Raw genomic sequence first — 21,666 nt, 5'->3', positions numbered from 1 at the left:
AGAAGAGTGCGCGTCCACCACCTGATGCCAGGTGAAGAAGGCTGCGATGTGGACGGGTCCAGGACCATCGCTAGGACGAGAGCGGGCGAAGGCTCCGTCTCCATGGGTACCTCTCACGGTGTCGTGATAACACCCTCTGGCGGCTGCTGTGTCCGCGCTGTCCTCTGGAGCCGTGAATTTGGAGGAAGACACACTGAAAGATCATCGTGCACATGACACAGGCGAAATTGATTTTGATGGCGGCGCTGCAAGCCATCTGGACCTGAAACAGGATACATGCAAGCGCCAAGTCGACGGATGATATCGCCTCGCGCCCACGGCTTAGACGAAATTCGATATAATTTAGATGGTGACTTAACCGAAAAGTTTACATTTCAAATTCATTTCTGTAAACTAGGACAATGTTTGATATAGAAGTCTTACATACTCGCAGTTACGTCGAACATAGGTAGTGGTCACATTAATTAATTTCTGCATCCCCCCACGCTCATTCCCTGTGGATGGGACTATTTACACATATCAAAAAAAAGTTTTCCATCACCCCAGTTCCCAGAACTCCTGAAGATAGAAGTGAATATTGTATCACTGACAGAGTCCCTTTGGCTGTTCAGAGGCGTCACTAAACCCACCTAAAGATGGAAACAACCATGCATGAGCAGCGCCTATTAGACGGAGGGGGTCCGACAGCCGATCAGTTCGACCAGGAAGGAGGTACACGGCTCGTGTTGTCTGTAGTTCAAGCATGCCTAGACGGACAATACCGCGGTCCGATCGCGTCCGCATTGTTACTTTGTGCCAGGAAGGGCTCTGAAAAAGCGTCCAGGCGTCTCGGAGTGAACCAAAGCGACGTTGTTCGGACATGCAGGAGATACAGAGAGGCAGAAACTGTCGATGACATGCTTCTCTCAGGCCGCCCAAGGGCTACTACTGCAGTGGATGACCGCTGCCTACGGATTATGGCTCGGAGGAACCCTGACAGCAACGTCACCATGTTGAATAATGCTTTTCGTGCAGACACAAGACATCGTGTCACGACTCAAACTGTGCGCAATAGGCTGCATGATGCTCCATTCCCGACGTCCATGGCGAGGTCCACCTTTGCAACCACGACACCATGCAGTGCGGTACAGATGGGCCCAATAACATGCCAAATGGACCATTCAGGATTGGCACCACATATGTCGCATATACCTTCAACCAGACAATCTTCGGAGACGTGTTTAGAGGCAACCCGGTCAGGCTGGACGTCTTAGACACACTGTCCAGTGCGTGCAGCAAGGTGGAGGTTCCCTCCTGCTTTGGGGTGGCATTATGTGGGGCCGACATAGGCCGCTGGTGGTCACGGAAGACGCCGTAACGGCTGTACGATATGTGAATGCCATCCTCCGATCGATAATGCAACCATATCGGCAGCATATTGGCCAGGCATTCATCTTCATGAACGGCAATTCGCGCCCCCATCGTGCAAATCTTGTGAATTGCTTCCTTCAGGATAACGACATCGCTCGACTAGAGTGGCCAGCTTCTTCTCCAGACATGAACCCTATCGAACATGCCTGGGATAGATTGAAAAGGGCAGTTTATGGACGATGTGACCCACCAACCCCTCTGAGGGATCTACGCCGAATTGGCGTTGAGGAGTGGGACAATATGGACCAACAGTGCCTTGATGAACACCTCTGAAGGTCTCGCTGTATGGTGGTACAACATGCAATTTGTGGTTTTCATGAACAATAAAAAGGGCGGAAATGATGTTTATGTTGATCTCTATTCCAATTTTCGGTGCAGGTTCCGGAACGCTCGAAGCCAATGTGATTTAAAACTTTTTTTGATCTGTGGAAAATGAATCCAGACAAGTTTTTATATCATCCATTGATTAAAACCTTTAAAAACCATTGTCGTTTGTATAGCACAAATATTTGTTTGTTCGCTGATGTGTTCAAATATTTCATCTGTGACAAGAATTCCATAACTACGACTCTTTTACGCTTTTGGACGTTTTCATTACTTACTTTGGTACCGTGGACACTAGTAAGATTCACAACGTTCTGCTAGTTGCCTCGAGGATGAAACCACCAACTTTGATCACTTATTCAACCATCAGATGAATTCTCATTTCGGATGATGGCACTCACATTAAGCGGCGACGTTTACGCGATGCAAGTAACGCACTCGCTGAATCACTGTCTCCTCCTCGCAACATTTTTGCTGCTACAGGCAACAATGCTGTCTGAAAATAATCGCTTTAAAACTAGTTCCCCCACTGGTCGTCCCTCGGAGATTCTCTTCGTACAAGACCACGTGCGTTTATGCTCCAACTCAAAATGGTCAAGCAGTGTATCTCATTTTGTTTACTTAAGCAGCTCAGCGATATTTGCAGAGTGAATATTATTCTCCACGGTAACTCCTGTGCACTAGGTGGCAAGCAATGTGTGGCCGTCGGGTGTTTTGCCAGCCAGCAGGCGCACCGTTACGCGTCCGTTTATACGCGTAACACACGTCAAGCGTCGCCGTCACGAGGGACTGCCGCCTCGTTAGAAAGGACAGTAAAATCGGCTCCGCTCTAATTTATTAAAAATGAATATAAATAAAGTGATCGTGAAATTGATTGTTCTTTCTTTTAAAATACTCGTAAATAGTACGTAGAAAGTGGTGTAACAAACCATCTAATTGGGCTCAGACTTCATCCTCGGTCTACCTTACGTTACCCGATGTTGAGGAACATCGTACATGCTTGTTGCGACACAGGCACGTTATGCTGCTTATACGAGGTGACCTGTAACAGGCTAATACGGTCCAAAATGGAAGGGTCGAGCACAGCCTGTACTTTGGACCTGAATCCACTACACAGGGTGAGGCAGGTAAGACAGTCCACCCCAAATATGTCCAGAGTGAATAAATACATTGAGGTGCGGTTTTGACCAAGCTATAGCGGAAAATATAGCAAAGTTCGTGACGTTCGCAAGTAATTTTTGCAATTTATAGTCCACAAATTAGGTTTCCGATTAGCTTTTTCTCTAATGGACCTAAACACGATTTCCTTCTCGCCGAAAGGTATTGCAGGTATTTTATCCTCATAGAGTTCTACTCCTTTCTCTTCCTCCAACATTTTTCTTGCTTCAGTTTCGGCGAGTCTGTTATGCCCGAACCTTTGTGTAGAGTTTTGATATGTTGCTTTCAGTTGGAGATGTTACAGACTACTTCTAGGCACTACCTTTTATAATTTTAACGATTGTACATTATCAGATTTTTGTTTAGTCTTGAAGCTTTCATCAGTTTTATTTCTTAGTTTGTCCATTTTCATTACCTCTTGCCACCAGCGGTTTCTCAGGGCTGTTTTTTGGTATGCTCGCTGTGCCTGCGAATTTATTATTATTTTACAAGGTGAAGTCTAGCTTTACTGCATTGCATATGGCACATAAATTTATTTTCAGCTACCCTTCAGAAGCTAAAATAATATTACTGCATTAACTCACATTATAACCATACCTCCCTTTTAATTGAATTTGGGGTGGACTGTTTTAGTTGCCTGACCCTGTGTAGTGGATTGAGGTCCAAGGTACTGGCTCTTCTCGACACTTCCAGTTTGGACCTACCGTTTTCTATGCACTATTTACGAATATTTTAAAAGAAAGTACAATTAATTTCACGATCACGATATTTCTGCGAGGGGCGTTTGAAAAGTCCATGAAATTCTGAGAGACGGCACCACCGGCGCGTATCATGTTTAGTTAGTAGCATCTTTGGAAATAACGCACACCAAGTTTCAGCCATATTGGTCTATTTCTTTGTGTTTGGCATTCATGTGAATCAAGGAAGTCGAGTGATTGTCAAAAAATGGACGAAAAAGAGTTTCATTGGGTTATTAAACATTACTTTATGAAAGGCAAACCGCCTCAGGAGACTAAAGAGTACCTTGATAAACATTTCAGTGATTCTGCACCTTCGATTAGAACTGTTTATAAGTAGTTTCAAAATTTCGGAGTGACCATATGGGCACAAGTGATGCCCTGTGGAGGTTACGACTCCAGAAATCATTGATAAAATCCATGATATGTTGATGGATGACAGAAGAGTTAAGGTGCGTGAGATTGCTAGTGCTGTGGGCATCTCGAACGAACGGGTACATAATATTTTGCATAAACATTTGGACATGAGAAAGCTCTCCGCAAGATGGGCTCCATGACTGCTCACGCCTGACCAAAAACGGAATCGTGTGAAGTGTTGCAAGGATGGTTTGCAGCTGTTCAGGAAGAATCCGTAGGACTTCAAGCGTCGTTTCGTCACTGTACATAAAACATGGATACATTGCTGTACTCCTGAGACCCAACAACAATCTAAACAATGGATTACCAAGGGAGAAGTTGCACCGAAAAAGGCGAAGACCAGTCCTTCGGCCGGAAAGGTTATGGGAACTGTCTTTTGGGATTCTCAAAGGATAATCCTCATCGACTATCTGGACAAGGGTACAACTATTACAGGTGCATATAATTCATGTTTACTGGACCGGTTGAAAGCCGAGCTGCAAGAAAAACTCCGGCGATTGGACCGCAAAAAAGTCCCTTTCCATCACGACAATGCACCAGCACACACCTCAGCAGTTGTGGTCTCAAAATTAATGGAAATAAGATCCCCCCTATTCTCCAGACTTGGCTTCCTCGGACTACTATTTGTTCCCCAATTTGAAGAAAAGGCTGGCAGGACAAAGATTTTATTCAAACGAGGAAGTGATTGCAGCAACTAATAGCTATTTTGCAGACTTGGACAATTCCTATTATCCGGAAGGGGTCAACAAATTAGAACAGCTTTGGACGAAGTGTAGAAGTCTAAAAGGAGACTATGTCGAAAAATAAAAAAGGTTTACCCCAAACACGTAAGTAGTTTTTATTTTTGTACGACTTTTCAAACGCCCCTTGTATTCATTTTTTACACGTTAGAACACCTTAGAGCGGAGCCGATTTTACTGTCCTTTCCATTGAGGCAGTTCCTTGAGCCGGTGACCACTTGGCGTGTGTTACGCGAACAAACGGGCGCGTAACGTTACGCCTGCCGGCTGACAAAACACCCGACGGCCACACAGTGGTTCCCACCTAGCGCACAGGAGTTACCGTGGAAAGTAATATTCGCTCTGCAACTATCGCCGAGCTGGTTAAGTAAACAAAACGAAATACACTGCTTGACAGTTTTGAGTTGGATTATAAACGAACGTGGTGTTGTAAGAAAAGGACTTTCGAGGAACGACCGGATGATAAAACCACAGTTATGTTGGAAGGGACTAGTTTTAAAGCGATTATTGTCAGAAAGCTTTGTTGCCGTAGCAGCAAAAATGTCACGAGGAGGAGACAGTGATTCATCGAGTGCGTTACTTACATCACGTAAACGTCACCGCATAGTGCGAGTGTCATAATCCGAAATGAGAATTCATCTGATGGTTGAATGAGTGATCAAAGTTCGTGGTTTCATCCTCGAGGCAACCAGTAGAAGTTGTACATTTTACGAGTGCACATGGTACCAAAGTGACTAATGAAAATGTGCAAATTGGTGACAAAGGCGAAGAAGTCTGATCCACACATTTATATTGGTACCAGGATACACTGTTTATTCAAATATTCCCACGAAAGCTAATGAGTAGAAATTGTTTCGAAATTTTGTAGTGATTGCTGTATTTGACAGACAATACAAAATTCGATGCCTTACACCGTCTCTCAGAAATTCAATTCACCATCGACAAACTGAACAAAAATTAAAAAAAAAAAAAAATGTTATGACCCTGCCGAAATACTGTATCGACGAGACTCTAATACTGTTCAGAGGAAGAAATATATTCTGGCAGTATTTTAAACAAAAGAGATACAAGTATGACATTAAAATGTTTAAACTACGCTGCGATAATGGGTACTGCTACAGTGTTGGTATTTTCACCGGAGAAGTACGTGATAAAGAAAACACCACAGTAACAAACATTATGATAAATTTGTGTCAAGACGTATTCAGTAAAAGCTGTCCATTATGCACCGGTAATTCGTATACCAGTGTAGATTTGGCAAGCAAACTCACTATAAAAAATGGCAATCTTCGATTGACTAGCAAAAGAATTCGCAGAGAATTTGTAATGACCAGACTGAAACGCGGGGAAGGGACTGCAAAAGATAATAGACAATTACGGATGTGTGTGATGTCCTTAGGTTAGTTAGGTTTAATTAGTTCTAAGTTCTAGGGGACTGATAACCTCAGAAGTTAAGTCGCATAGTGCTCAGAGCCATTTGAACCATTATTGACAATTACGGTCCGGAAGTGAAGAGACAAAAGAGATATTTTCACTTTTTCCACCGAACATCCGAGTGAAATAGAAAATGTGACAACCAAAAGAGGGGTTATGGAAACAAAAAATTGTTACTGAATGTAAGAAGGGAAAAGCTGCTGTTGCCCTTTCTGATCAGATGAGGGTATAGCAGTTCATCGAGAAACACAGTTAAATGGTTTCGGAAGCTAGCACTCGGTGTTTTTTCAACAGTGCTGTTGTGAGTGCATTATAAGTGTTCCTATATGACACCGGACGAAAAATGTCAATCACAATATTTCGGAAAGAGTTGTAAGATGCTCTCACACGGCATTCACGTAAAGGAACTCCAGTCAGTGTGGATACGAGAAGAAGCAAACACCAGATGGAAACAAAGGAAGTAAAGGCGCAAAGAGTGCGCAGATATTGTTCTGAACGTTACAAGACGTACACAAGAACATTCAGGTGCAGTGCAGCTAGCAGATTAAGTAACACATGTGAGCCGTTTTAATTGATTATTTAGACAATTAAAGCAAAAGTAAAGGGTGATTGGAAGTGGTAAGGCCTGGTTACTCAGAACAAAATCTTTAATATTTAAAAAAAACATTTATTTTAAGCCAGATACGTATTACAAGGAAATATGGCACTTCAACTGCAACTGCAACACATGAAAGTGAAATAATTTTTAAAGAGAAACCATGGATCAAATCCGTACTATTTATCTCAGACTTTAACTGACTCGAATGTACATGCAATGAATTTAAAATCGTGGATGACCTAACGCAATGTGAGAATTTAATTTTACGTGAAATTTTGTTACAGCAACTCTGAAGCACCAATTTAAAAAAAAAATAACAGCGCACATAAGATAAAATTACAGAACAAATCTTAATCTCTACGTTAAATTCAGTCAATATAAAAGAAGAAACAAACTTAATCCACAATGACTTAAAATCTGACAAGGTCAGATAAATGTTTTGCTACACCAAAATTCCGTTACTTAATAACCTTTAAAATGGAAACAAATAACTGAAGGCAGAATCAGCCTCTACAGAACAGAACACAAGATGCTTGTCGACGGTACCACATCAATGGTTGCGCCTCACTTGAAGGGAACACAAGCTTGATAGTGATGAACGGTTCTTGGTACAATAACACATCAAAACTCCAATTACACACACACAGTGAATAAGTCTCTGTAACACAGCGACTGAATATAATGAAATAACCTCCAACAATACTTTAACCAGAACCTTGAGAACCGCCGTCCGCTGTGGACGAGCGGTTCTAGGCGCTTCAGTCCGGAACAGCGCTGCTGCTACGGTCGCACGGATGTGTGTGATGTCCTTAGGTTGGTTAGGTTTAAGTAAGAACTGCTTAAGGGACTGGACTTAGGGGACTGACGACTTCAGATGTTAAGTTCCATAGTGCTTAGAGCCATTTTGAACCTTGAGAACCAGTAAGCACAATGAAGCACAACTCTTTCAGTCCCGGAGGGAATTTTATATATACTTCAACCGACGGCAGCGCGTTGCCAAACAAATGTGAGTTTGGCATGTGTAGACACACCTTAAGTTAGCTTCAAGTTAACCACTAATCAGAGCGGGTCATAGACACACGGAGATCAGCAAACGCTAATACCAGTAGTTATGTCACGATAATGCGAGCACGACCAGGAGTTAAGTAAGAATCACTGACCCACACCCTCATGAGCTTTGAACAAAAACCCTCAACAGAAGTAATGGCCGTGGTGCTTTTCCAAGCGTCTCGTCTGACAGCGTCCTTGCACGATCCAAAAGATGGACTCCAAGACCCTTAGCGATGTCTGCAGCAGAAAATTTCCTTTCCAGAACTAAACAGCCAAAGTACTGGCCCACACTAAGCGATCATTGGCGTCCATGTGTTCCCGGGTCGACCCGCTCGCGTCCTGTCTGTCAGAGAGCAATGTTGGAGGATTGTATACTCTCTCTTAAGCAGTTGTGGCAGCCGCTTTACTTTCTCCCGGCCGCATTACTGCCTTCATACGGTGAGCGAGGAACGGCGCATCAGGTCCAAAGCAAAGATCTTTGATCTTAAAAGATCGTTTCGGTCCGACCACACCTCTAGGTGGTAACCTTTTGTACCAGGGCATGCTGAAAAGTAATTCCTCCGAATTTTTTACTGAAAGCTCTTAAAACTTCCTAAATAAAACTAACGTTCTTAACTTTCTACATCATTATTCCTTTATGTCTATATATTTATTTCTGAAAATACACTACTGGCCATTAAAACTGCTACACCAAGAAGAAATGCAGATGATAAACAGGTATTCATTGGACAAATATATTATACTAGAACTAACATGTGATTACATTTTCACGCAATTTGGGTGCATAGACCCTGAGAAATCAGTACCCAGAGCAACCACCCCTGGCCGTAATAATAGCCTTGATACGCCTGGGCATTGAGTCAAACAGAGCTTGGATGGCGTGTACAGGTACAGCTGCCCATGCAGCTTCAACACGATACCACAGTTCATCAAGAGTAGTGACTGGCGTATTGTGACGAGCCAGTTGCTCGGCCACCATTGACCAGACGTTTTCAATTAGTGAGAGATCTGGAGCATGTGCTCGCCAGGGCGGCAGTCGAACATTTTCTGTATCCAGAAAGACCCGTACAGGACCTGCAACATGCGGTCGTGCATTATCCTGCTGAAATGTAGGGTTATGCAGGGTTCGAATGAAGGAAGGGTACAGCCACGGGTCGTAACACATCTAAAAAGTAACGTCCACTGTTCAAAGTGCCGTCAATGCGGTGGGGGTCATCTCTACTGCTAGCGGGGGTGCCCGAGACGTGTAACCAATGGCACCCCATACCATCACGCCGGGTGATAGGCCAGTATGGCGATCACTTATACACGCTGCCAATGTGCGTTCACCGCGATGTCGCCAAAGACGGATGCGAATATCATGATGCTGTAAACAGAACCTGGATTCATCCGAAAAAATGACGTTTTGCCATTCGTGCATCCAGGTTCGTCGTTGAGTACACCATCGCAGGCGCTCCTGTCTGTGACGCAGCGTCAACAGTAACCGCAGCCATGGTCTCCGAGTTGGTAGTCCATGCTGCTGCAAATGTCTTCGAACTGTTCGCGCAGACGGACTGCACTGTTAACTCAGGGGATCTGTTGACTCGGGGATCGAGACGTGGCTGCACGATTCGTTACAGCCATACGCAGAAGAAGTCTGTCATCTCGACTGCTAGTGATACGAGGCCGTTGGGGTCCAGCACGGCGTTCCGTATTACCCTCCTGAACCCACCGATTCCATATTCTGCTAACAGTCATTGGATGTCGACCAAAGCGAGGAGCAATGTCGCGATACGATAAACCGCAATCGCGATAGGCTACAACCCGACCTTTATCAAACTCTGAAACGTAATTGTACGCTTTTGGAAATAGATGAAAATCTGGTGAGACCAAGTCGCGACTTTATGAGGACGATCGATGACAGTGAACACAAGGCGTCGAATTGCTGCAGACATAGCAGCGTCCGCATGTCGTCTGGCATTGTCACGCTGAAGAAGAGGGTGCTCCATATGCGGACGAACTCTTCGAATTCGGAACTCGATTACAGTACGCTGTTTCGCACGCACCGCCATAGTTACGTTACATACTGTCGTGTTATACAATTCGGAGCCCTCTACCGACAGAGGGCTGCAAATATGTAGGCGTGAAGAATAAATATGTAGAATGTTAACAATCCCCGCTGCAGAGGGAAAATCTCATTCAGGTTAAGAAGTTCTCACTTGGAAGCGTTGGAGACATTACTTTCCTGCACTCTCTCGTAATATGTGCGAATCTAAACAGCATCTTTGTGTTGAAAGTTTTAAAAAAACTCCATTAAACGTATAACATTGGTTTTTTAACCTTGATACAGTCGTTCTCTCTGACTGACTTCCTCCAAACGAAGAGTGCACTGTCAGGCCCAGGGGACTGAAGGCGCCCAACGGTGGGTCTAGTGACAGTCCCTGACAGTTGCTGATTGCGCGCTTAACGTGTTAAGTCTCTTGCTAGCAGCCTAAGGTCAGACAAGTAATGAATAATGTTCCATAAAAACACGGGAGAACTGCCGGATATCAGTAACTTCCTGCCACGATATTTCGGCGCAGAGTCTTCTGGCCATCTTCAGGTGAATGCCACTGTAGTAGTACTGGCGAGTACGCGCTGAGCTTCCCTATTTAAACCCTTCTGAGGTGACATTGCGCATGCGCAGCTCAGCGTGCGCGTTCATAACGGCTCCGTGCGCTGCGCCTCGCGCCCTCCACTGTGAAAGCCTGGCGTATCGGTGTCAGGTCGATTTCCATCTTTATGCAGATAACTACGTCGACTACGAAGTTTCTCTATAACAGGATTCCAAGCAGAGTTCAGCTGATAACCGCTATCTCGATTGATGAGAGTCTCGTTGTCAGACAATCTTATTTCCACAGCTTCATTGATAATCGAGCTCCAAAAGTTTGATGTATGGGCCAAAATTTTTGTGTCGTTGTAATTCATGGAATTGTCTGTGGAAATACAATGTTCGGCGATGGCGGACTTGGTGGGTTGGAGAAGGCGAGTATGCCGTTGGTGTTCCACAATGCGTTCCTGCACAGTTCGTGTTGTTTGCCCTATATATGATTTGCCGCATTCGCACGGAATTTTGTAAACACCTGGTTTACGCAGGCCCAGGTCGCCTGTAACGGATCCCACCAGTGATGAAATTTTGGAAGGAGGGCGAAAGATGACTCTCACTTGATACTTTCTCAATATTCTGCCTATCTGTGAAGAAATATTCCCAATAAATGGTAGATAAACAGTCGACCTGAAGGCCTCTTCCTCTTCCTTGTTCCGTCGTTTGTAGGTCTTCATCACTCTGTTCACTTGCCTAGGTGAAAAGCCATTCTTCAAAAATACTTTTTGCAGGTGTTGCAGTTCCGCTTGAAGACTGTCGGTGTCAGAGATAGTATGGGCACGGTGGACCAAGGTTTTGAGAACGCCCATTGTTTGTGCTGGATGGTGGCAACTAGTAGCTTGTAGATACAGGTCTGTATGAGTGGGCTTTCTGTACACCGAGTGACCAAGTGTGTCATCACTCTTCCGTCGCACGAAGACGTCTAAAAATGGCAGACAACCATCTCTCTCTATCTCCATGGTAATCTTTATGTTTTCATGTATGGAGTTCATGTGACGTAAAAATTCTTGGAGACGGTCCAGACCATGAGGCCACACTATAAAAGTGTCGTCAACGTACCGCCAAAATACTGTCGGTTTAAAAGTGGCAGAGTCGAGTGCTCTCTCCTCAAAATCCTCCATAAAAAGATTGGCTACCAGGGGAGACAAAGGACTCCCCATGGCGACACCATCAGATTGTTCGTAAAATTCGTTGTTAAATATAAAATATGTAGACGAGAGAGTGTGCTCAAACAACGCTGTAATGTCTGCACCAAACATATTGCCAATGAGGTGTAATGAGTCCACCAGAGGCACCTTTGTGAACAGTGAAACCACATCAAAACTGACCAATAAATCACTACTTTGCAGTTGTAGTGACTGAAGTCGACTGATAAAATCACCAGAATTCTTTATGTGATGTGCACACTTGTCTATCATTGGTTTGAGCAAAGATGCCAAGAATTTTGCTAGGTCGTAGGTGGCTGCTCCAATGTTACTCACAATTGGACGTAATGGCACATTTTCCTTGTGGATCTTAGGCAGTCCATATAGCCTAGGTGGAACTGAACTGTTTGGTTTCAGTCTCTTGATGACCTCCTTCGGTAGAGAACTATTTGATAAAAGTTCTGCTGTTTTTCGCACTACTCGACTCGTGGGATCCTTATCGATTTTGCGATACGTTGAATCACATAATAAAATATTGATTTTATTAATATAGTCATCCCTTGGTATGAGGACAGTAGCGTTTCCTTTGTCAGATTTTAAGACTACTGTATCCACATCTGCTCGTAAGTTACTGTTCACAAAGGTGCCTCTGGTGGACTCATTACACCTCATTGGCAATATGTTTGGTGCAGACATTACAGCGTTGTTTGAGCACACTCTCTCGTCTACATATTTTATATTTAACAACGAATTTTACGAACAATCTGATGGTGTCGCCATGGGGAGTCCTTTGTCTCCCCTGGTAGCCAATCTTTTTATGGAGGATTTTGAGGAGAGAGCACTCGACTCTGCCACTTTTAAACCGACAGTATTTTGGCGGTACGTTGACGACACTTTTATAGTGTGGCCTCATGGTCTGGACCGTCTCCAAGAATTTTTACGTCACATGAACTCCATACATGAAAACATAAAGATTACCATGGAGATAGAGAGAGATGGTTGTCTGCCATTTTTAGACGTCTTCGTGCGACGGAAGAGTGATGACACACTTGGTCACTCGGTGTACAGAAAGCCCACTCATACAGACCTGTATCTACAAGCTACTAGTTGCCACCATCCAGCACAAACAATGGGCGTTCTCAAAACCTTGGTCCACCGTGCCCATACTATCTCTGACACCGACAGTCTTCAAGCGGAACTGCAACACCTGCAAAAAGTATTTTTGAAGAATGGCTTTTCACCTAGGCAAGTGAACAGAGTGATGAAGACCTACAAACGACGGAACAAGGAAGAGGAAGAGGCCTTCAGGTCGACTGTTTATCTACCATTTATTGGGAATATTTCTTCACAGATAGGCAGAATATTGAGAAAGTATCAAGTGAGAGTCATCTTTCGCCCTCCTTCCAAAATTTCATCACTGGTGGGATCCGTTACAGGCGACCTGGGCCTGCGTAAACCAGGTGTTTACAAAATTCCGTGTGAATGCGGCAAATCATATATAGGGCAAACAACACGAACTGTGCAGGAACGCATTGTGGAACACCAACGGCATACTCGCCTTCTCCAACCCACCAAGTCCGCCATCGCCGAACATTGTATTTCCACAGACAATTCCATGAATTACAACGACACAAAAATTTTGGCCCATACGTCAGACTTTTGGAGCTCGATTATCAATGAAGCTGTGGAAATAAGATTGTCTGACAACGAGACTCTCATCAATCGAGATAGCGGTTATCAGCTGAACTCTGCTTGGAATCCTGTTATAGAGAAACTTCGTAATCGACGTAGTTATCTGCACAAAGATGGAAATCGACCTGACACCGATACGCCAGGCTTTCACAGTGGAGAGCGCGAGGCGCAGCGCACGGAGCCGTTATGAACGCGCACGCTGAGCTGCGCATGCGCAATGTCACCTCAGAAGGCTTTAAATAGCGGAGCTCAGCGCGTACTCGCCCTCCCGCACACGCACGCACTCCGCTGCTCGACTCGCTGCGGCTCGCACCGTTACGGTTACGTGTTTCACGTTTACGCCACTAGCCAAACGCCATGTCCGGACGCGGAAAGGGAGGCAAACTTGCTGCTGTGGCAAAGCTTCTGCTCACGTTGGCAGGAGACGGCCGCGGCAGCAACAAGAAGAAGAAGCGCAGCCGACCGCAGCACAAGAGGCAGTGCTACCGCTGCCAGAAGATGGGACACGTCGCCAGGATGTGCACGGACGTAGTCGCGTGTCTGAAATGTGCAAAGGCACATGATACACGCGACTGCGACAAGCCGCCACACGTCGCACCATCGTGCGTTAACTGTGGTGGCGCGCACGCTGCAAATGCACGCAGCTGCGCATATCTGAAGCAGCGGACACCAACAACCGCCAAGAAAGCGGTCCATGAAGAACAGGCAGCCATCCCGCCACCCCCGCACATCGGGGGAAACGGGGCGGCCGCAGCCCCGCCCAGCGCCGCCACCGACGACGCCGTTTCCGCCCTCAAAGCCGCGATGGCGGCAGAGAGAGCGGCAATGCAGAAGGAGGTCGTCGGTCTCCATCGGCAGCTGCAAGAGTTGCGGGAAGAAATCCGACTGATGCGAAAGAAGACACCCGCCCCCGTTGCCACCCCCACGGTGGTACGACAAGTTGGGGTGGATATGTCCACGCAAACGGATCTGTCCACGCAGACGGATGTATCCGCGCAAACGGACGTCGCCCCGGAACCTGTAGCAATACAGGAGACCGGGGAGACGCCCATGGACGTGGCACAGTCCGTCTCGCCGCCGCCGACGCCGCCGGAAGTGGTGAAGCAGCCGCTGCAGGACATACAAGAGGCGGGAGGGATGTACTCCACAACCATCCCCTTCCCGGACGCCACCAACCTCCCAACGGTCATGAAGAAGATCGCGACCATGGTGCGCGATGGGCGGTACGACGCCCGAAGAAAGCCGTACCTTTTCGCGGACGCGGATGGGAAACGGAAGCCGCCGCTTCCACACCGGCCGATTGAGATACGTGGCGGACATCGGGCAATTCTGCTCGAGTTCGTCACAAAGAAAGACCTCAACACCATCAATGCGAACCCGGTCTTCACGCCGAGCGACTGGGGATACATCTTCGACGACGCAGTCGTGAGACTGAAGAACGAGGTTCGCGACGGCACGAGGAAGCTGTCTGCAGATCTACAGACAGCGCTGCAGAACATCTCTCGCGAGACGAAGAAGATGTAAAACACCGAAGTCCACTAGTATGCCTGCATACTAGTAGCCAGGACAGGATAGACACCAGACAACGAGAGGACACACCACACAGTGAGGACACATCACCATCGCATCGTCAGTAACAGGAGGAATGACTGTAATAAGTCTAGACTCAGAAACATTAAAACAAACTGAAGTTAAAGGTATAAAATTAACAATTGAACCTATAAAACGAATATCCTGAGAATCCTTTAAATTATGAATTATTGAACCTGCACACATAAACAATAAAGCCAAGGAGGCCCGTCTGTAAAGCGTAAGCGTAAGCGTACTCGCCAGTACTACTACAGTGGCATTCACCTGAAGATGGCCAGAAGACTCTGCGCCGAAATATCGTGGCAGGAAGTTACTGATATCCGGCAGTTCTCCCGTGTTTTTATGGAACAATCAGTACGCCGGGAAAGCTTTAAATATCACAATGAATAATGTGTCTGGGGCGGGAAATGGTTGGGGTGGGAGTGGGGGAGGGGGGGTGGCAGGAAGAGAGAGGAGAGGAGGAGGAGGAGGAGGTAGTGGGCGCCAAATTCTATGTCGGTTGTGTGGGAAAATACCGCAGACGAGAAATATCTTATTCACTTGGCCATCAACCAAATTGAAATTTTGGCAAGAACGACATTTCGGTCTTACTGTAGATATCTGTGGTCGCTCAAATGCTTCCTTTGAAAGTAGTTTATTATCCGCAACAATCACACGTAATTCCAGTAAGAAATTACAGGTTTCGCCTGTCACTAGCCATCTTCAGACGGACAAGACAAGTAAATTTAAACGTCAAAAGAGGAGTTATGCATATTACGATAGCATACTGGTGTCACACCACAAGACGGGTGTCCACTTGCGAACTATTTGAGTTAAGTGTGGGGAAACCATTAAATAGTCCTTGTCTTGTGGGCCCTCTATTGGAGGATGGGCTAATCTTAGTCACACCTGAGTTCCAGAAAACTCTAGACTCTGTTATGTATGGAAGCGTTCAGTATCTACCGGAGGACACAACATATGCATTGATGCGTAAAACTTAAGGACGAAAGTAACTTGTAACATAGCTCGATGAAACTTGGATAGTTCATAGAAATTGCTGCTACAGTATAGCACAGAAGGTAACTGAAATAAATACGCAATGAGACGAACGGAAATGACTCTTTTATTCAAAGTCGCTATTCATGGTGTTTCCATGGACATTATAAAAGGTGGTTCTTAATAGGGTGTGTGACCACCACGGTTAGCACTGCATGCTCTGCAACGTCCTTTCATGCTGGCCACGAGGTTGGTAAGGAGTTCTTGTGGTAGGGCGTTCCATTCCTCCACCATCTAGGTTGACAACTGCTGGAGTGTCTTCTGTGCATGTGGACGTGCTGCAAAACGTCTTCCCAACACATCCAGCATATTTAAGTCGCGGGAACGGGTAGGCTAGTCCAATCTCTGAATATCCTCTCGTTCCAAAGGTTCCTCCACCTCGGTGTTCGATGCGCTCACTCATTGTCATCCATAAAAACGAAGTCAGGGTCGAATTCACCCCTGTGTAGACACACATCGGAGTGGAGGACAGTGTCACGATAACGTTGTTCGGTGAGCCTACAGTGTTCAAATATCTGGGTGTCAGCATACCCATGCAGCGCTATGCCTCCTCACATTATACCATCTGGAACGCGGAAACAATCTTGTTCGACAGTGTTGGACATAGTTTTATAAGGCGAGAGGTGAGAACACTCAACAGGCTGGTCATGTATTTGAAATAATGGATGGTCCAGTCTCTATCAGCCCACGATCGTTCAGGTTTTCAATGATTTCTCTAAATTAGTTAAGGCAAATGTCGGAATGGTTCCGACTACAAGGCCTGCCTCATCGTTGTCAAACTAGACACATGAATATGTGCAAGCTGAACGTTTATACTATGTTTCTATTCTAGTTCTTAAATTGTGATACCTTGATATATCAATTATCATTGTGAAGAAACACGGATCGGTAAAACTACTACTACTCTGCTTATACTTCTTCTTTTCATATTGACTACACCGGACCGTGTTAGTTCGATTGTACTTTTCGTTTTCCTGATGTCTGTGCTTTAACCTTAGCCCCGTATTCCCATATTCGTTTCCTGTACTTTCCTTCTTCGCTTCAACTTATGGTTTTCCGATTTTTCGCTTTGATTTTTCTTGGAAACCCAGGCACTTTTACAGTTTATTGTTGAGCAGAATGGGTTTATGGATATCCTCCAGCTTTATCTCCACTTCTTGCACGTCTTTGCGAACCAACCATTCTTGGTTTCTTTTTGAGAAAGTAGCGGAAGATCCGATTGGTCAACCTTGAAGGACTCATCTTCCTACTAGTGTCTATGATCTTTTCTACGTGTCCACAGAGTTCATGATTGTATGGTCCCTTGAATTTAACATTTTCTTTGGCCGCACCTGAAATGTTCCTCAAGATCTGACTAATTTCTCGATCACACCGTTTCTATGCATAGCAAGTCATTCTGCGACATATAGGACCTCCGATCTTATTACTGTGCATTAACGTCGCATCTTGTTATTAACTGATACTGATTTTTTTCTTATAGACTCTTTTGACTGGTGGGTTTGCTGTTTGGATTTTTTTGATCCCTCATGCAAAGACTTCTTTTTCATAGGTATCGGGTTGTATTCATTCTCCTAGATATTTAAATTTCTCTGTCTGTTTGATTACTCCTTCGTCTCCCTCTAATACTGTCGGGCTTGGTGGTCTAGTGGTAAAGCGAGTACCTGGAAACCGAGAGGTTGCAGAAGAGAATTCCAGTCAGACTTAGGAAATTTTTCAGTCTATCTTTAATCTAGCCTTCACATTTCAACGATGTATGATTTGAATTCCACGTTAAAGTGTAGATCCCTTTTCCGCAGTTGGACAACTAGGGTAGATTAAGGACACGCAATGTGCTGCAGTGGCATCCAATTGAAAGACTTGCTCATGGCCACTGAACCACGCCAAATAATAACGCCCTCTAATATTCTGGGCGGTGACTTGATATTTGTAAGTAACTGAGTTTCCTCGAAGAGTCCCATCTTTGCTGCTTGTGTTTCTAATTCACTGACATATTCTGCAGCTGTGTCTAGCGAATCAGAAAAAAATCCTAGGTCACCTGAAAAGGCCAGGAAGCCAACTGTCAAATTCGTGTTGCTATAGCCAAACCTGACCCCATTTGCAACACTTTTGGCACTCATTCCTTTTTGCCATTCGTGTATCACTTTCCCAAGTCACAGTTGAAACGTAGAGATGAGAATCCATCTCTTTGCCTGACTCCTGATTTCCATAGTATCTGAATTATCTCCGATAAACTTCTAATGCTAATACTACTACCTAGTGATATCTCTTCCTCTCCCATGAACTGCCACTGTGAAGATGTATCATATATATATGCCCACATTGGTGATTAGGACATCTACATCTGTATGACTACTCTGCAATTCAATTCACATTCAAGTGCCTGGCAGTAAATAGAATCACTCGTATAACCAATTAATGTTCTCCCATTTAAAGTGGTGATCTTAAATCCAAGCAAAAAAAACTTATTTTCTGAATGTAAACTCTCCTGTTCGTTATACGAGTATATGTTAACGACTTGCCCGCTCTTTTGGCGTGTAAAGCAGTGACAGATGTGTGAGTGAAATTTTTAGGCATCCATCTAGAGAATAAGTTTGTATTGAAATACCCAGACAGAAAACGTTTACAATAAATTATCTAGAGTCTTGGTCCCGACAAGAAAATTAAAAAGTTGTGTCAATCAAGACCTCCTTGTAAAGGCCTATTATGCACTTTTCCGTACATACTTGAACTATGGGCTGTGGGGAAACTCTGTCGGAGCTAACATTGTCTTCCTCTGGCAGAAGAAAGTAATAAGATGCATTTTGGTCTACAAAACACAAACTCTTGCAAAACAAAATACTTCCTGTTTCCAGCTTGTACATACTTCAAGCTCTTGTCTATACCAAAGAGAATTATAAAACTACGCCAATGTCCACATTGATGAAACTACGAACAGTTTGATATGCCCTGCTAAACCCGCAGGACAGGACAAGTAGTTTAAATTGTGGAAAGGGGCCAAAATAAGGGGCTGTCAGTTAGAGTCGAACATACAACTTTATTATTTGGTCAAATATTACAAGAGCTAAAAAAATTATTTTTAACACACAGCTTTAATCTTTGGGACTTAATTACCGGCTGAAAGCCACTTTAATTTAAAAACTGCTGAAGGCCAATAACTTAAAACGCAAGTATAATCAGAAATTTAAAAGGCAAGCCTTATCTTACAACAGTTCTTTATTTAGGCTGAAGGCCTGAAGAATCTGAGATATTCAGAGCAAACAATTTGAATTCAAAATCGGCCGAAAGCCCAACATTAAGGCTAAACAACATTAAATTTTTTAAAAAAAAAAACGAAGGCCTTACGTAAAACAGTTCTGAATTAGGCCAAACTCAACCAAAACAGAAATTTAAAAGGCAAAGCCTTATCTTAAAACAGTTTCTTAGACACTTCAAGAACAAACAAGTTAAAATCGGCTGAAGGCCTAACACTTAAAAATCCATAACATTAACTTTACCTAAATACCAAAGGGCTTACGTGAAACAGAATCTTTCGCCTTAAGGGGCAAAACAACCTCAACAAAAAAAAAAAGAAAAACGGCTAGAAGCCATACAAAGTACAAAAAAAAGACCAAAAAATAAAGAGGGCAGTACACCCAAGGGCGCTCAGAAGTTCGAGGGTCGGCCTGGAATTCAAACATTAACGCTCGTTTATGGTTCAAATGGTTCTGAGCACTATGGGACTCAACTGCTGAGGTCATAAGTCCCCTAGAACTTAGAACTACTTAAACCTAACTAACCTAAGGACTACACAAACATCCATGCCCGAGGCAGGATTCGAACCTGCGACCGTAGCGGCCGCGCGGTTCCAGACTGTAGCGCCAGAACCGCTCGGCCACCAGCGGCCGGCTAACGCTCGTTTAGGTGAGACAGGCAGTCGGGGCAACCATTCACGATCCGACGACAACCCAACCGACAGACAGTCGTCGGATCAAGCCACAGGATGTCCCAACAACGCACAACGAAAATGAAACGACACAATGTGAACAGTTGGCGCTGGCTTGTAGATAAAGTAAAGACTTAACTTTCGTGTCAGGTATCGGTGAGCCACGGACCTCGTAGCTATGGGAGCAGCCCCTCACACTCTGACCGCGCGTAGACCCCGGCAGCGGGGCCGGCCAGACACGCGCCACGGAGACTTCCTCGCTGCTCCACACCAACCGGTCAACCGCCCAGGCCCGGAAACAGTGAAAGGACCAAATATAAGTCGGCCGATGAGACGACCAACCAACGGTCTCCCGCTCCAATCTCCGCCGGTCGGACAGTTCATGTGTGTCACCAGCGGTCGGCGAGCACTGGCTGTCGGCGCCTCACCGGCGCTCCGTCCCCGACTTCACTGCTGCTGCGTCCCGACTGCACTGCTGGTCCGTCTCCGACTGACTCGCAGACACACGACGACCCGGAAGTACTATCGGTCGCTCCAGAGATGGTACGACAGTGCACGTATCGATACACGCTACTGCTGCCGCACACGGGGAAGTAAGGCAGGAAGTTAGTGACACCAGTAAATGGAATAAGAAAACGAGGCGGCAGTACCGTAATAGAAGATGACAAATAATAAATGGGATAAACGCGTGGCGTGCACGGCTCACAGTTATCTGATAAATGGCCCCTGCGCTACACTACCCAAGTCTAAAAATCATTGTTCATACATTGGCATGGTGTTTCTGAACAGAATATCAAAGTGTTAAGAAACTGCCACACAATGAATTTAAAATGGTGGTGTAATCGTGGCTAAACAGAATCGACAACTATAATGATGAGGAATGCATGTCTAATAGTGTGAACGAGTTAATAATTTAACTATAATGTCAACTAAATGCTGTACAGTATAAGCTGTGTAATATACAAGTATAAATTGAGATTTGTGAAAATTAAATTTACAACAATATATTCCAATGTAATATTGGAAATAACTTACACCAGATGATGTCTCATGCAACAGCAATGTCGTCTTCTGACAAATACAAGGATTTGATCTGATTTGCCACCAGATGCATTTCTGTGACCAGGGCGCAGGTCTGGTACAGAGCGGTGCTGTTGCAGACATGGCCCTCTGCCGTCCCCCGCTGCTGACGCTGGCTCTGGTGTCGCTGTTGGTGCTGGTGGCAGCAGCCTGCATGTCGCCGAGTGCGGCGGCCAGCGCTGTCGGCGTCTGCATCCGCAACTGCGCGCAGTGTAAGAAGATGTTCGGGCCGTACTTCGAGGGCCAGCTGTGCGGCGACGCGTGCCTCAAGTTCAAGGGCAAGATGGTGCCCGACTGCGAGGACGCCGCCTCCATCGCGCCCTTCCTCAGCAAGCTCGAGTAGCCGCCACACGCCGGTCTCAGGCTCAATAAAGTCCGTCTGCAAAGCTAACTCTCGCTCACTCATTTCCCCAGACCCTGACCGCCTCCTACGGTAGTGCGCTACTAAAGAGGCGGCTGCACGAGATATTCTGTGCAGAGAGAGAGAGAGAGAGAGAGAGAGGGAGAGAGAATACTTTGCAACGTCGTCAGTGTGCTCTCAGTCTGTGTCCCGCGCCGCACTTTCCGGTAGTTTCCTAACCTGGCAACGTTGGAATAAATGTCACAGTGGGTTGCTGTTTCTACTTTTGACTCTTCCTACAAATATACATATTCTCTGTCGCTTCTTAATGTAATACTTGTCTTATTTTCATTATGGGACGTATAGTGAAC

At 45.2% G+C, this 21,666-nt stretch overlaps 1 protein-coding gene across 1 annotated transcript in view; it reads left to right on the top strand.

Annotated features, from left to right (window-relative positions):
* LOC126203862 (eclosion hormone-like) overlaps positions 1–21,346 on the top strand; it is a 46,465-nt gene extending 25,119 nt beyond the window's left edge. The window contains exon 2 of the mRNA XM_049938238.1: positions 21,036–21,346. Within this exon, the coding sequence (XP_049794195.1) occupies positions 21,038–21,298 (261 nt within the window). The 5' untranslated portion in view covers positions 21,036–21,037 and the 3' untranslated portion in view covers positions 21,299–21,346. The remainder of the gene's footprint in view (positions 1–21,035) is intronic.
* The last annotated feature ends 320 nt before the right edge of the window (positions 21,347–21,666 follow it).

This window comes from Schistocerca nitens, chromosome 9 (genome assembly GCF_023898315.1).
Source record: "Schistocerca nitens isolate TAMUIC-IGC-003100 chromosome 9, iqSchNite1.1, whole genome shotgun sequence".
In the NCBI taxonomy this organism is placed as follows: Eukaryota; Metazoa; Arthropoda; class Insecta; order Orthoptera; family Acrididae; genus Schistocerca; species Schistocerca nitens.
Note: the sequence above shows the minus strand (reverse complement) of the source record. Positions and strands in the feature narration are given on the sequence as shown.